Below are 15,339 nucleotides of genomic sequence, written 5' to 3' on the forward strand. Positions count from 1 at the left end.
GGAATTCCACATGTTAATCACCCTTTGGGTGAAGAAGTACTTCCTTTTATCCATTCTAACCTGACTGCTCAGCAATTTCATTGAATGCCCACGATTTCTTGGATTGTGAGAAAGGGAGAAAAGTACTTCTTTCTCTACTTTCTGCAGCCCATGCATAATCTTGTAAACCTCTATCATGTTACCCCGCAGTCGACATTTCTCCAAGCTAAAGAGCCCCAAGCATTTTAACCTTTCTTCATAGGGAAAGTGTTCCAAACCTTTAATCATTCTAGTTGCCTTTTTCTGGACTTTTTCCAATGCTATAATATCCTTTTTGAGGTGCGGTGACCAGAATTGCACACAGTATTCCAAATGAGGCCGCACCATCGATTTATACAGGGGCATTATGATACTGGCTGATTTGTTTTCAATTCCCTTCCTAATAATTCCCAGCATGGCGTTGGCCTTTTTTATTGCAATCGCACACTTACAATAACATTTGACATTTTCAGTGAGTTATCTACCATGACCCCAAGATCTCTCTCTTGGTCAGTCTCTGCCAGTTCACACCCCATCAGCTTGTATTTATAGCTACGATTTTTGGCCCCAATGTGCATTACTTTGCACTTGGCCACATTGAACCTCACCTGCCACGTTGACGCCCACTCACCCAGCCTCAACTGATCCTTTTTGAGTGCCTCACAATCCTCTCTGGTTCTCACCACACTGAACAATTTAGAGTCATCTGCAAACTTGGTCACTTCACTGCTTACTCCCAACTCCAAATCATTAATGAGCAAGTTAAAGAGCATGGGACCCAGTACTGAGCCTTGTGGCACCCCACTGCTTACAGTCTTCCACTGCAAAAATTGCCCATTTATACTCACTCTCTGTTTCCTATTAATTGACAGTTTTTGATCCACAAGAGGACCTGTCCTTTTACTCCATGACTCTTGAGCTTACTTAGGAGCCTTTGATGAGGAACTTTATCAAAAGCTTTCTGGAAGTCAAGGTAAACAGCATCTATCAGGACCCCTTTGTCCACATGTGTGTTCACCCCCTCAAAGAACTGCAACAGGGATCTCTGAAATTTCTGCTACAGCTCTGTCAATACGTTGGGCAGGGGGACCCGGCCGTTTTGAGCCCACGGGCATCACTGGAATTCTGACACAACGTGGTGGGAGCAGCCACAAAATGGCTGCCACAGCTCACTGTCAGTCATACCGTGAAGATCTTTATGTTGTGATGGCAACTATTGCCAAAGCAACATTTGAAAAAATTGGCACAGCCCATCAGATCTCTAGTGGCCAATCAGGAGCCTTAATGACGACAAACCTGAGCTGGCCCTGCCCACTTTCTAAAACCACTTGCTCCCCCGGGCACCACCCTGGAGACTCCTGATGGGGGGACTCTGAACCCTGGATTATCTACTGGCCTCTCTGACTAGTCTGAAGTGTTCTCCTCACTCTTGACAAAGATTGGGGCTCCCTCCCACAGAGATCCCCCCACAGTCACAGCGATGATGCTCTTTATTTCCGGCTTCGGTTCCTTGATTCCTTGGTCTCCGTAATCGTCTGGGATCTCTTCTGCCTCTGTCCCCACATTAGGTGGGAAGTTTGTCTCCTGTTTAGATTCTCCAACAGCAACTTTGTTGTGATTCTCTGAAACTGTTACCATCTGCACTGATTCTTCAACATCCCCCACAGGGCTGAGGGATCTTTTCTGGGTGGATTCCCCATGGATCTGCTCGCCATGATTCTCCAGGATGGTAATTCTCAGAATCTCCGTGTCGTCCTTCTCTGCCATGTGGGTTTTCTCATGGGCTATCAGCTGGTTCCGGTACCGAAAGGAGCTGTCACACGCTTTGCAGGAAAAGGGCTTCTCGCCTGTGTGGATTCTCTGGTGGACTCGGAGATCGCGCTTGTCCCGGAAGGATTTCCCACAGTCTTGGCAGGGGTAAGGTTTGTCTCCGGTGTGGATTCTCTGGTGGGCTGTCAGTTTGTTCTTGAACTTGAAAGCCTTTCCGCACTCTTGGCAAGTAAAGGGCTTCTCTCCCACGTGGATTCTCTCATGGTATTTCAGAGTTCTCTTTTCTCTAAACCCTTTCCCACAGATGTTACAGGGGAAGGGCTTTCCCCCAGTGTGCAGCCTTTCATGGATTATGAGCTGGTTCTTGTCGCGGAAGGAATTTCCACATTCCAGGCAGAGATAGGGCTTCTCTCCAGTGTGGATTCTCTGGTGGGTTTTGAATTTGTTCCTGTACCTGAAGCTTTTCCCACACTCAGGGCAAGGGTATGGCTTCTCTCCTGTGTGGATTCTCTGGTGAAGTCTCAGGCCTTTGGTATCCCTGAAAGATTTCCCACACTCTGGGCAGGAATAGGGCTTCTCTCCTCTGTGGATCCTCTCATGGATCGTCAGCGGGTGCCGCCCCCGGAAAGTCTTGCCACACACCAGGCACGGGTAGGGCTTCTCGCCTGTGTGGATTCTCTGGTGGATGGTGAGTTTATTCCTGCACCGGAAGGTCTTCCCGCATTCCTGGCAGGAATAAGGCTTCTCTCCGGTGTGGAGCCTCTGGTGGACTATCAGGTTACTCCGGAACTGGAACGTTTTCCCACACTGGGTGCATCCATGGGGCTTCTCCCCAATATGGATGACTTTCTGGTGTTTCTTGAGGTCTTTTTTGTCCTGGAAGGTCTGCTCGCACCCTGAGCACGGATATGGGGGTCCCTTCCAGTTCCGATTGGCCACCGGCTGCTTTCCCTGGGCTGCGTGGTGTTCAGGAGCTGCAAGGGCCATCTCTCCCGATCGTCTCTCTCGCTCACTTGGCAAGGGCAAGCTTCCAGAACTTTCCTCTTGGCACTGCTCCCCAGACTTGCTCCAGGCCGGGCTCCCTGCAGGGAGAACCAGAGATCATTTCCTGACTCAGGAGCCTCTGGGTGCTACAACAGGTACCTATCCATTCCACCGGGTACCACTCCAACACAGAGCTCGGCACCAGCCCTCAGACAGCGCTGCCCTTTCACCCTTTCTCAGGTCAGCCCAAAAACCCCTGGAAAAACCAAACCCAAGTCCTGCTCAAGGCTGCTGGCACCAGACAGGTAAGAGGCTGCCCCCCCCTCAAGTCCTCCTCCTAAACATACCCCCAAACCCAAGCTCTGGGGGTGCTTTTCAGAGCAGGAGTTCCCTGGCTGAGAGGCCTCATGCTGCTCACACGCCACTGGACAGAACATCCAAGGAAAGGCCGTACAGGACAGCTCAGGAGGCAGGGCGGAGGGCGGATAGTGGGGAGCCGGGGGTGCCAGAGAAACCCGGAAGCTGGGCCGAGGACAGAGTGTGGAATGCAGGATTTCCAGAGCAGTGCAACTCAGGACACGCAAAACGAAATCCTTCTCTACACAGGGAGTTGCTAAAAGGTGGAATTTGCTGCCAAAAGAGGTACTGATGTCCCCAAAGCAGTTCTGCAACCCTTCTCAAAAAGTCTGCAGGCTTTAAAAAAATAAGATTAATGTATATATGGACATAACAAAGTTTAAAAAGAAGAAGAAGAAGATGATATTGGATTTATATCCCGCCCTCCAGTCCGAAGAGTCTCAGAGCAGCTCACCATCTCCTTTCCCTTCCTCCCCCACAACAGACACCCTGTGAGATGAGTGGGGCTGAGAGAGCTCTCCCAGAAGCTGCCCTTTCAAGGACAGAGTCTCAGAGTGGCCACAATCTCCTTTCCCTTCCTCCCCCCGCAATAGACACCCTGTGAGGTGGGTGGGACTGAGAGAGCTCTCCCAGAAGCTGCCCTTTCAAGGACAGAATCTCAGAGTGGCCACAATCTCCTTTCCCTTCCTCCCCCACAACAGAAACCCTGTGAGGTAGGTGGGGCTGAGAAGACTCTCACAGCAGCTGCCCTTTCAAGGGCAGAGTCTCAGAGCAGCTCATAATCTCCTTTCCCTTCCTCCCCCACAACAGAAACCCTGTGAGGTGGGTGGGACTGAGAGAGCTCTCCCAGAAGCTGCCCTTTCAAGGACAGAATCTCAGAGTGGCCACAATCTCCTTTCCCTTCCTCCCCCACAACAGAAACCCTGTGAGGTAGGTGGGGCTGAGAGGACTCTCACAGTAGCTGCCCTTTCAAGGGCAGAGTCTCAGAGCAGCTCACAATCTCCTTTCCCTTCCTCCCCCACAACAGAAACCCTGTGAGGTGGGTGGGGCTGAGAGGGCTCTCCCAGAAGCTGCCCTTTCAAGGATAGAGTCTCAGAGCGGCTCAAAATCTCCTTTATCTCCCTCCCCCACATCAGACACCCTGTGAGGTGGGTGGGGTTGAGAGGGCTCTCCCAGCAGCTTCCCTTTCAAGGACAACCTCTGCCAGAGCTATGGCTGACCCAAGGCCATTCCAGCAGCTGCAAGTGGAGGAGTGGGGAATCAAACCCGGTTCTCCCAGACGAGAGTCCACACACTTAACCACTACACCAAACTGGGTCTATATTAGAGCTATGGCTGACCCAAGGCCACTCCAACAGTTGCAAGTGGAGGAGTGGGGAATCAAACCCGGTTCTCCCAGATAAGAGTCTGCACACTTAACCACTACACCAAACTGGCTCTCTAAGTACAATAGCACCTTTTAAGACCAACAAAGTTTACTCCTGGGTATAAGCTTTCATGTGCAAGCCTGAAATTAAACTCTGTGGGTCTTATAAAGGTGCCCCTTCAAGGACTCCACCTTTGTTCTGTTGCTGCAGACCAACACGGCTTCCCACCTGGATCTATCTAAATGGACACAGACAGCTTTAAAGTGCAAGCAATACAGCTGAAGTGGGGTGGAGGGCAAACCGGGTTCTGCTTTTGAACATCCAGCTGTCTCACTAGACTTGCCGGAAGTAGGATCCTTCTATGTCGTTCGGCATCACGGAAGCATTGTGTTAATACTTTGGTTTTGCTTCAGTTCTATTTTTAGATTTCTAGTTGGTTCTTCAACCCTAATCTTATTGCACTGCTGATGGAATGCCCCAACCAAATGATTGTCTTGACTCACTCTGTGTGACCCGCTTTGAGTCCCAGGCTTATAATTAACTGGCATTGGAAGCTGAGTGTAGTTTTGATAGACCGCCGCTATATGTTTTATTATTTTATTATTTTAACTGTGTAAGATGTTTTAAATTCAAATTATGTTGGATTTTTATGTGTTGTGAGCCGCCCTGAGCCACCTCGGTGGGAAGGGCGGGATATAAACTTAAATAAACTTGAAGGGAGAAAGGTGGACTACAAAGAACCTAAATAAAGAAATAAATCAAACCTGCCCTCACCAGGAGGAAGCTGGATTCACCCAGTAACTCAGATTGACACATCACGCCTCTTTTCGCTCACCTGCGGCTCCACAAACGTGAGCCAATCCCAGACTCAGAAGGAAAGGGGAGGGGGAGACCCAATTCCAGCCACTCACCTGGCTGGGGCGTCTTCTGGCTCTCCTGCCCTAGAGAGTCTGGCAGGGAAGTGACCCACAGCCCTTCCTTGTCCTCCACCTTCACAACGATGTCCAGTTTGGGGCTTGGATATTCTGTGGAGAAAGAGTGGCCAACGACACCAGAAAGGCCTCATGAGTGCTGAAGGTGATCCTCTCCCTGGCCCTCCCCCCCAGGTGCCCACTGACCACCACACCTGACCATGGGCACCTGTGGGGCATCCTTTTTGCAGGCCCGACCTGGGTACGGATTGGGAGGGGCATCTCTTTGGCACAGAGCTGCAAAAAGCCCATCCCGTGGGAGCAGCTTCCCCCCAAACCCAGAACTTTTCAGCTGGGGGGTGACCCAGTGGTGAAAAGAATCCTCCCACTCACCTTTGGGTGCCCCCCGAAGGTGAAGCAGCAGCCCTAACAAACCTGTGTCCTGATGAGGTGTGCTGCAGTTTTACCCAAGGGAGGCTCCATGTGCCCTCAACACCCCCAAGAAGGGCAGAAACGGAACAGCAGGAGTTCCCACCCCAAGGCCTGCACTACCCCAAGCGCATTTGATTCACTGGCACTGAAAAGAGCCAGGATGGCGTGGTGGCTGAGGGTCAAGCTGTCGACGCACTTTATTTGCTTCATTTATACCCCCCCCCCCCGTTTTCTCCCCAGTGGGCTCCCAACGTGGCTTCCAGTGTTCTCCTCTCCTCACAACCACCCTGTGAGGTAGGTGAGGCTGGAAGAGGGTGACTGTCCCGAGGTCACCCAGCAGGCATGGGGACTGGAACCCAGGTCTCCCAAATCTCTGAGCATGACACCTCGCTGGCTCTCACCATCTTGTTGTTTCTCAAGACCTTCAGCAGGCCCTCCCTCTTCCCACCCTCCAAATGCATCCCCCAACAGGCCCCTCACTTCCACACGGCTGCTCCCCCCCCCACCTGCCACCGTTACTGCACTGGCAGCTTCACCTCAGGTGCGTTTTCTCAGGTCAAGGTGTGGTCCCCAGCCCATCTCAGCACTGACACATAGGAGGGAGGAAAAGGGTATTTACCCACAGAGAAGAGCGCCCCCAAGTCCTCTGTCATCACCTCCTGGAACTACTTCCTTTGCCCATCCAGCAGCTGTCCCCAAACTTCCCCAGAGAATCAGGCCGGTGGTCAAAGGTCACCGTTCCCTGCAAAGACACAACAGGACAGGCTCCTTCCTCTTCTGTCACCACTGAAGCTGAGCGACTGGCAATAGATGATGCACATTTCCCACATAGAGTCTACCTGATCCATGCTTACATTCTGAGCCATGGGCTTCAAGTGTCAACTGCACAGAGCCTAGCATATCGGAGCCCGCTCAGTTCAACTGGACTGAAATCCAGGCAGGTGGGCCTTAGCTGTTCACCTCATTTACAGATTCAGGAGGAGAAGAAAGAAGGGAGGAGGAGGAGAAGAAGAATTGCAGATTTATACCCTGCCATTCTCTCTGAATCAGAGACTCAGAGCCCCTTTCAAGGACAACTCCTGCAATAGCTACGGCTGACCCAAGGCCATTTCAGCAGGTGCAAGTGGAGGAGTGGGGGAATCAAACCTGGTTCTACCACATAAGAGTCCACGCACTTCACCACTACAGCAAACTGGCTCTCAGGTGGGCAGCCATGTTAGTCTGAAGCAGCGGAACAAAGTTCTGAGTTTGAGTCCGCTTTGTGCGCACACCCAAGCTCATGCCAGGAATAAAACTCTGTTGGTCTTCAAGGTGCCTGAGTGGACTCAAACTTTGTTCTGATGCTCAACTTATACTCTGCTTTCTGAAGCAGCTCTCTCCGCCTTTATCCTCACAACACTCTGTGAGGTGGGTTAGGCGGAGAGCGTAAGACTGGCCCAAGGTCACCCAGCAAGCTTCCGTGACAGAGAGGAATTCGAACCTGGCCCTCTGAGAACCCAGTCTGACACTCTAACCCACTGCACCGCATTGGCTGCTCATAACCTGGTTGCTCCTAAGTTAAGTCCCATTGAGAACAATGAGACTTTCTCAAGAGAGCACAAAGATGGGAGTAATTTGTGCCACACGTGGCAAATTATTTCAGGCGGCTGGAGGCAGATTGAAAGGAGGAATGCCACTGCCTTCTGTGCAAGCAACCCTGGCAATTGTGTGTGTGTGGAAGCAAAAGAAATCCAGGAACTATCCCTTCTCTGAAAGTGTCCTCAGCTCACTTCCTAGCAGACCGCACAGCAAGATTCAGGCACAATTAATCAGCACCTCTCGCAAGGTTGTGTCTGTGTGCCAATTTCTGTGGTGGAAAAGAGACTAGGGAGAGACTGGTGAGGTCTCTCCCCTCTACTGCTGCTCGGTCAGCATTTCCTGTTAAAAAGGGCATGACAGAAAGAGACCTCTTTAGCGGCCAGTTTGGAGATGGTGAGGCAAGAGGATTGCATTTGACTAATTGAGTTTTCATTTATGGCTAGTCCTAACTGAAGTTTTAAAACTGTGGTCTTTTAATATGTTTTTGTAAGTGTTTTATCTCCATTGCAAGCCACCTAGAGTTTCTGGCCCTGCCGGTGAACCTCTTGATGGCCCCTAGTTTCTGGCCTCATCCAACATGGCTTCTCCCACGTTCTTATGAATTCTGTAAGGTAGGGAGGCAGCGAACAGATATTTCTATCCCATCTGATGGGGACCCAGAGCAGCTGACAACAGCCCTGGCTACTCATAGAATCCTAGAGTTGGAAGGGACCTCTAGGGTCATCTAGTCCAACCCCCTGCACAATGCAGGAAACTCACAAATACCTCCCCCTAAATGTACTGGATCCTCATTGCTGTCAGATGGTCATCTAGCCTCTGTTTAAAAACCTCCAAGGAAGGAGAGCCCACCACCTCCCAAGGAAGCCTGTGGGAACTAAGAATCCTAGAGTTGGAAGGGACCTCTAGGGTCATCTAGTCCAACCCCCTCCACAATGCAGGAAACTCACAAACACCTCCCCCTAAATTCACAGGATCTTAGAATCCTAGAGTCGGAAGAGACCTCCAGGGTCATCTAGTCCAACCCCCTGCACAATGCAGGACATTTACAAACACCTCCCCCTAAATTCACAGGATCTTAGAATCCTAGAGTTGGAAGGGACCTCCAGGGTCATCTAGTCCAACCCCCTGCACAATGCAGGAAACTCACAAACACCTCCCCCTAAATTCACAGGATCTTAGAATCCTAGAGTCGGAAAGGATCTCCAGGGTCATCTAGTCCAACCCCCTGCACAATGCAGGAAACTCACAAACACCTCCCCCTAAATTCACTGGATCTTAGAATCCTAGAGTCGGAAGGGACCTCCAGGGTCATCTAGTCCAACCCCCTGCACAATGCAGGAAACTCACAAACACCTCCCCCTAAATTCACAGGATCTTAGAATCCTAGAGTTGGAAGGGACCTCCAGGGTCATCTAGTCCAACCCCCTGCACAATGCAGGAAACTCACAAACACCTCCCCCTAAATTCACAGGATCTTAGAATCCTAGAGTTGGAAGGGACCTCCAGGGTCATCTAGTCCAACCCCCTGCACAATGCAGGAAACTCACAAACACCTCCCCCTAAATTCACAGGATCTTAGAATCCTAGAGTTGGAAGGGACCTCCAGGGTCATCTAGTCCAACCCCCTGCACAATGCAGGAAACTCACAAACACCTCCCCCTAAATTCACAGGATCTTAGAATCCTAGAGTCGGAAAGGATCTCCAGGGTCATCTAGTCCAACCCCCTGCACAATGCAGGAAACTCACAAACACCTCCCCCTAAATTCACTGGATCTTAGAATCCTAGAGTTGGAAGGGACCTCCAGGGTCATCTAGTCCAACCCCCTGCACAATGCAGGAAACTCACAAACACCTCCCCCTAAATTCACAGGATCTTAGAATCCTAGAGTTGGAAGGGACCTCCAGGGTCATCTAGTCCAACCCCCTGCACAATGCAGGAAACTCACAAACACCTCCCCCTAAATTCACAGGATCTTAGAATCCTAGAGTTGGAAGGGACCTCCAGGGTCATCTAGTCCAACCCCCTGCACAATGCAGGAAACTCACAAACACCTCCCCCTAAATTCACAGGATCTTAGAATCCTAGAGTTGGAAGGGATCTCCAGGGTCATCTAGTCCAACCCCCTGCACAATGCAGGAAACTCACAAACACCTCCCCCTAAATTCACAGGATCTTAGAATCCTAGAGTTGGAAGGGACCTCCAGGGTCATCTAGTCCAACCCCCTGCACAATGCAGGAAACTCACAAACACCTCCCCCTAAATTCACAGGATCTTAGAATCCTAGAGTTGGAAGGGACCTCCAGGGTCATCTAGTCCAACCCCCTGCACAATGCAGGAAACTCACAAACACCTCCCCCTAAATTCACAGGATCTTAGAATCCTAGAGTTGGAAGGGACCTCCAGGGTCATCTAGTCCAACCCCCTGCACAATGCAGGAAACTCACAAACACCTCCCCCTAAATTCACAGGATCTTAGAATCCTAGAGTCGGAAAGGATCTCCAGGGTCATCTAGTCCAACCCCCTGCACAATGCAGGAAACTCACAAACACCTCCCCCTAAATTCACTGGATCTTAGAATCCTAGAGTTGGAAGGGACCTCCAGGGTCATCTAGTCCAACCCCCTGCACAATGCAGGAAACTCACAAACACCTCCCCCTAAATTCACAGGATCTTAGAATCCTAGAGTTGGAAGGGACCTCCAGGGTCATCTAGTCCAACCCCCTGCACAATGCAGGAAACTCACAAACACCTCCCCCTAAATTCACAGGATCTTAGAATCCTAGAGTTGGAAGGGACCTCCAGGGTCATCTAGTCCAACCCCCTGCACAATGCAGGAAACTCACAAACACCTCCCCCTAAATTCACAGGATCTTAGAATCCTAGAGTCGGAAAGGATCTCCAGGGTCATCTAGTCCAACCCCCTGCACAATGCAGGAAACTCACAAACACCTCCCCCTAAATTCACTGGATCTTAGAATCCTAGAGTTGGAAGGGACCTCCAGGGTCATCTAGTCCAACCCCCTGCACAATGCAGGAAACTCACAAACACCTCCCCCTAAATTCACAGGATCTTAGAATCCTAGAGTTGGAAGGGATCTCCAGGGTCATCTAGTCCAACCCCCTGCACAATGCAGGAAACTCACAAACACCTCCCCCTAAATTCACAGGATCTTAGAATCCTAGAGTTGGAAGGGACCTCCAGGGTCATCTAGTCCAACCCCCTGCACAATGCAGGAAACTCACAAACACCTCCCCCTAAATTCACAGGATCTTAGAATCCTAGAGTTGGAAGGGATCTCCAGGGTCATCTAGTCCAACCCCCTGCACAATGCAGGAAACTCACAAACACCTTCCCCAGGACGCTGCTTGGGGACCTCTTTTCCCACTTCTGCCCCCCCCCCCGGCAGCAGCAAAGCCCCCCTCTCCCCTCCCAGGGCCCCGCCCTGCACGTCAGGATCCGCGCCCACCTTTCTGCACCGCCCCCCCCCGTCGCTGCCGCCTCGCATTTTCTTCCCCCCCCCCCCCCCATACCGCTCGTCCCGGGGCTGCTGCAGCGCTGCATCCTCCCTCCCTCCCTCGCAGGCCCGGGGCCCCGATCCCCTGCAAGCCCAGAGCAGACCAACTGGCTTGCATTGCATCTGCAGGGACCGGGGCGGCGGGGGGCAACTGCACCGGGCCCAGGAGCTCCCCCCCTCCATGCACCGCAGCTGGCCCTGCCCAGGGGGAGAGTCTCCGGCTGCGGCGCACCTCTGGATCGCGCAAGCCCGCCCCCTCCGCCCAGCATCCTCTGCGGGGAACCCCCCCTGCGCCTCCCCTGGCCCCGCCCCGAAAGCCTGCGGCGTCCCCATTGGCCCGCCTCCCCGTCACTCCGCAAGAGGCCGCCCCGCCCCGCCGGCTCTGCTGCGGGAAGCGCCAGGCTGGAACTCCGGAGCCGGAGCCTCGTCTCGCGGCGGCTCTGCGAAGACCCGGACTGGAATCCCGCCAGGGAGCGGGAGCCGGAGCCAGGCGGCCCCAGAGAGGCGAAGGAGGGTCGCGGCGGGGCTGGTCTCGTTTGCAGCAGCGGAGCAGAGCCGGAGACTCCCGGAGGGGCGCCTGGAAGAAGACGAAGGCGGCAGGACAGCCAGGGGCTCCCTCCTTTGCTCACTTGCCTGCCCTTGGGAGATGCAGAAAGATGGGCGAAGCGAGCCACGCGAGCTCTTGTGGCCCCCTGAGGACTGGCAGGAGACTCTGAGGCTGCCCTTGCAGGCCTAGCCCCTCCCTGGCTCGGATGTCCACCTGTGGCTCCATCCAGGGCAGCCTGGCAGCGGCTCTCCAGGGTCTCAGGCCGCGGACTGAGATGTCTTTCCCAATCCCCTCCCCTCCTGATGCTGCCTGCCGGGGATTGAACCGGGGGCCTGCTGCAGGCCAAGCAAAGTTTGGTGTAGGGGTTTGGTGCGGACTCTTATCTGGGAGAACCGGGTTTGATTCCCCAGTCCTCCACTTGCAGCTGCTGGAATGGCCTTGGGTCAGCCAGAGCTCTCTTATCTGGGAGAACCGGGTTGGATTCCCCACTCCTCCACTTGCACCTGCTGGAATGGCCTTGGGTCAGCCAGAGCTCTCTTATCTGGGAGAACTGGGTTGGATTCCCCACTCCTCCACTTGCACCTGCTGGAATGGCCTTGGGTCAGCCATAGCTCTAATAGAGAGCCAGTTTGGTGTAGTGGTTAAGTGCGCAGACTCTTATCTGGGAGAACCGGGTTTGATTCCCCACTCCTCCACTTGCAGCTGCTGGAATGGCCTTGGGTCAGCCATAGCTCTAATACAGAGCCAGTTTGGTGTAGTAGTTAAGTGAGAGGACTCTTATCTGGGAGAACCAAGTTTGATTCCCCACTCCTCCACTTGCACCTGCTGAGATGGCCTTGGGTCAGCCAGAGCTCTAATAGAGAGCCAGTTTGGTGTAGTGGTTAAATGAGAGGACTCTTATCTGGGAGAACCTGGTTTGATTCCCCAGTCCTCCACTTGCAGCTGCTGGAATGGCCTTGGTTAGCCATAGCTCTAATAGAGAGCCAGTTTGGTGTAGTGGTTAAATGAGAGGACTCTTATCTGGGAGAAGCGGGTTTGATTCCCCACTCCTCCACTTGCAGCTGCTGGAATGGCCTTGGGTCAGCCATAGCTCTAATAGAGAGCCAGTTTGGTGTAGTAGTTAAGTGAGAGGACTCTTATCTGGGAGAACCGAGTTTGATTTCCCACTCCTCCACTTGCACCTGCTGAGATGGCCTTGGCTCAGCCAGAGCTCTAATAGAGAGCCAGTTTGGTGTAGTGGTTAAATGAGAGGACTCTTATCTGGGAGAACCGGGTTTGATTCCCCACCCCTCCCCTTGCAGCAGCTGGAATGGCCTTGGGTCAGCCATAGCTCTAATAGAGAGCCAGTTGGGTGTAGTGGTTAAGTGTGGGAACTCTTATCTGGGAGAACCGAGTTTGATTCCCCACTCCTCCACTTGCAGCTGCTGGAATGGCCTTGGGTCAGTCATAGCTCTGGCAGAGGTTGTCTTTGAAACGGCAGCTGCTGTAAAAGCACTCTCAGCCCCACCCACCTCACAGGGTGTTTGTTGGGGGGGGGGAGGTAGAGGAGACTGTGACCGCTCTGAGATTCAGAGTATAGGGCGGGATATAAATCCAAAATCTTCTTCTTCATTCACTGAACCACAGCCTCTCACCTAAATTTGCCTTACACCGAATCAGACTCTTGGGGTCCATCAAGGTCAGCCTTGCCTGCTCAGACTGGCATCAAACAATGCCGGGACCACGGAGGTTAACAATCAGGAAAAGACAGAAAAGATACTCTCCGTGTTACAAAACAATATCAAAATACTGAACACAATGAAATGCTGGAAGATGGAGAAAGAACAGTAGCATTCTAGTAATGAAATACATTAGAGAAAGCCTGGAAAACAGTGCATAGTAATGAAATAAGGCACCATCAGACTACTGCATTCAAAGTTAATAAGACGGTCCCAGAGGAAGGATCATAAGGATCTGAAGCAAGAACGGACCCGTTTTGCATCGTCGGACTGTATTGTTTGGAAAGAACCTGATATCATCTTATGCAGTAGTGAAGTTGTGTGCTTTGGATGGTATTTGTCACTGATTTTGTTACTGAAATTTACATTGTAATATTATGTTGTGAATGGAAAGTATTGTAATTATTCTCAGACTGGCAGCAGCTCTCCAGAGTCTCAGGTGGAGAAAGGTCTTTCCCATCACTCACTGCCAGATGTTTTAGCTGGAGGTGCCAAGGATTGAACCTGGGATCTTTTGCGCACCAAGCAGATGCCCCACGCCTGAGTCAGGGTCCCTCTCTAGCACCATGAAGCTGCCTTCTACTGAGTCATACTCTCACTCCATCCATGTCAGTCTTGTCTGCTCAGACTGGCAGCCGCTGCCCAGGGTTTCAGGTACATGTCCTTCCCCTCACCTGCTGCTTGGTCCTTTTAACTGGAGACACTTTGGAGTGAGCCAGGGACCTTCTGCAAGCCGAGCAGAATCTCTGCCACTGAGCCTTGGCGCTTCCCCAAAGACAGAGCACTCCCCTGCAGACTATAGAGCATCGGTTGCCTCTCATTATTCCATATCTCTGCAGTGGTACTTCCAGAACACAGCAGGTGGAGAGAGGGAGCAAAGTCCAGACCCTTCATCCCGTTTAAAGAATGACTATGGCAATAAAAAAGGCCAACACCATGCTGGGAATTATTAGGAAGGGAATTGAGAACAAATCAGCCAGTATCATCATGCCCCTGTATAAATCGATGGTGCGGTCTCATTTGGAGTACTGTGTGCAGTTCTGGTCACCACACCTCAAAAAGGATATTATAGCATTGGAAAAAGTGCAGGTAAGGGCAACTAGGATGATTAAAGGGTTGGAAGGTTATGAAGAAAGGTTAAAACGCTTGGGGCTCTTGAGCTTGGAGAAACGTCGACTGAGGGGTAACATGATAGAGGTTTACAAGATTATGCCTGGGATGGAGAAAGTAGAGAAAGAAGTCCTTTTCTCCCTTTCTCACAATACAAGAACTTTGGGCATTCAATGAAATTGCTGAGCAGTCGGGTTAGAATGGATAAAAGGAAGTATTTCTTCACCCAAAGGGTGATTAACATGTGGAATTCACTGCCACAGGAGGTGGTGGCGGCTACAAGCATAGCCAGCTTCAAGAGGGGTTTGGATAAAAATATGGAACAGAGGTCCATCAGTGGCTATTAGCCACAGCATATTATTGGAACTGTCTGGGGCAGTGATGCTCTGTATTCTTGGTGCTTGGGGGGGCAAAGTGGAAGGGCTTCTAGTCCCACTTGTGAACCTCCTGATGGCACTTGGGGTTTTTTTGTCCACTGTGTGACACAGGGTGTTGGACTGGATGGGCCATTGGTCTGATCCAACATTGCTTCTCTTGTGTTCTTATGACCTGTCTTGAAAACCTGTTCGGTGTAGTGGTTCAGTGTGTGGACTCTTATCTGGGAGAACCAGGTTTCCCACTCCTCCACATGTAGCCAGCTGGGTGACCTTGGGCCAGCCACAGTTCTCGCAGAGCTGTTCTCTCAAGAGTGGTTTCTGTCAGAGCTCTCTCAGCCCCACCTGCCTCACAGGGTGTCTGTTGTGTGTGGGGGGGAAGGTAAAGGAGATTGTGACTGCTCTGAAGCTGAGATTCCGAGTATAAGGCAGGGTATAAATCCAATATCATCTTCTTCTACAGCAGCTTATTGGATGTGCCACCATTCCTGGGAGGCCCAGCTGACTCCTGGGACATTTACGTCCTCCCTGACCCACACAGCTGTCCTTTGATGTGGGCCACCAGAGTGCCGCAGCTGCTCCTTAAGAGGTGTCCAGATGTTTCTCCCACCCATGCCAGCATTTCCCTTCCCCCTCCTAATACTGGAACACAAA

General features: G+C 51.8%; 1 protein-coding gene across 1 annotated transcript; it reads right to left on the bottom strand.

The window, feature by feature from the left end:
• Nucleotides 1–1,207: 1,207 nt before the first annotated feature.
• LOC132578064 (gastrula zinc finger protein XlCGF26.1-like) lies at nt 1,208–6,584 on the bottom strand. The gene is made up of 3 exons (XM_060247893.1): nt 6,459–6,584; nt 5,408–5,521; nt 1,208–2,870 (listed from the first exon to the last, which is right to left on the bottom strand). The coding sequence occupies exons 1-3, from the start codon at nt 6,490–6,492 to the stop codon at nt 1,423–1,425; spliced, it is 1,596 nt and encodes a 531-aa protein (XP_060103876.1). The 5' UTR covers nt 6,493–6,584; the 3' UTR covers nt 1,208–1,422.
• Between the last annotated feature and the right edge of the window lie 8,755 nt (nt 6,585–15,339).

The sequence above is a fragment of the Heteronotia binoei genome, chromosome 10, assembly GCF_032191835.1.
Source record: "Heteronotia binoei isolate CCM8104 ecotype False Entrance Well chromosome 10, APGP_CSIRO_Hbin_v1, whole genome shotgun sequence".
NCBI classification, from domain to species: domain Eukaryota; kingdom Metazoa; phylum Chordata; class Lepidosauria; order Squamata; family Gekkonidae; genus Heteronotia; species Heteronotia binoei.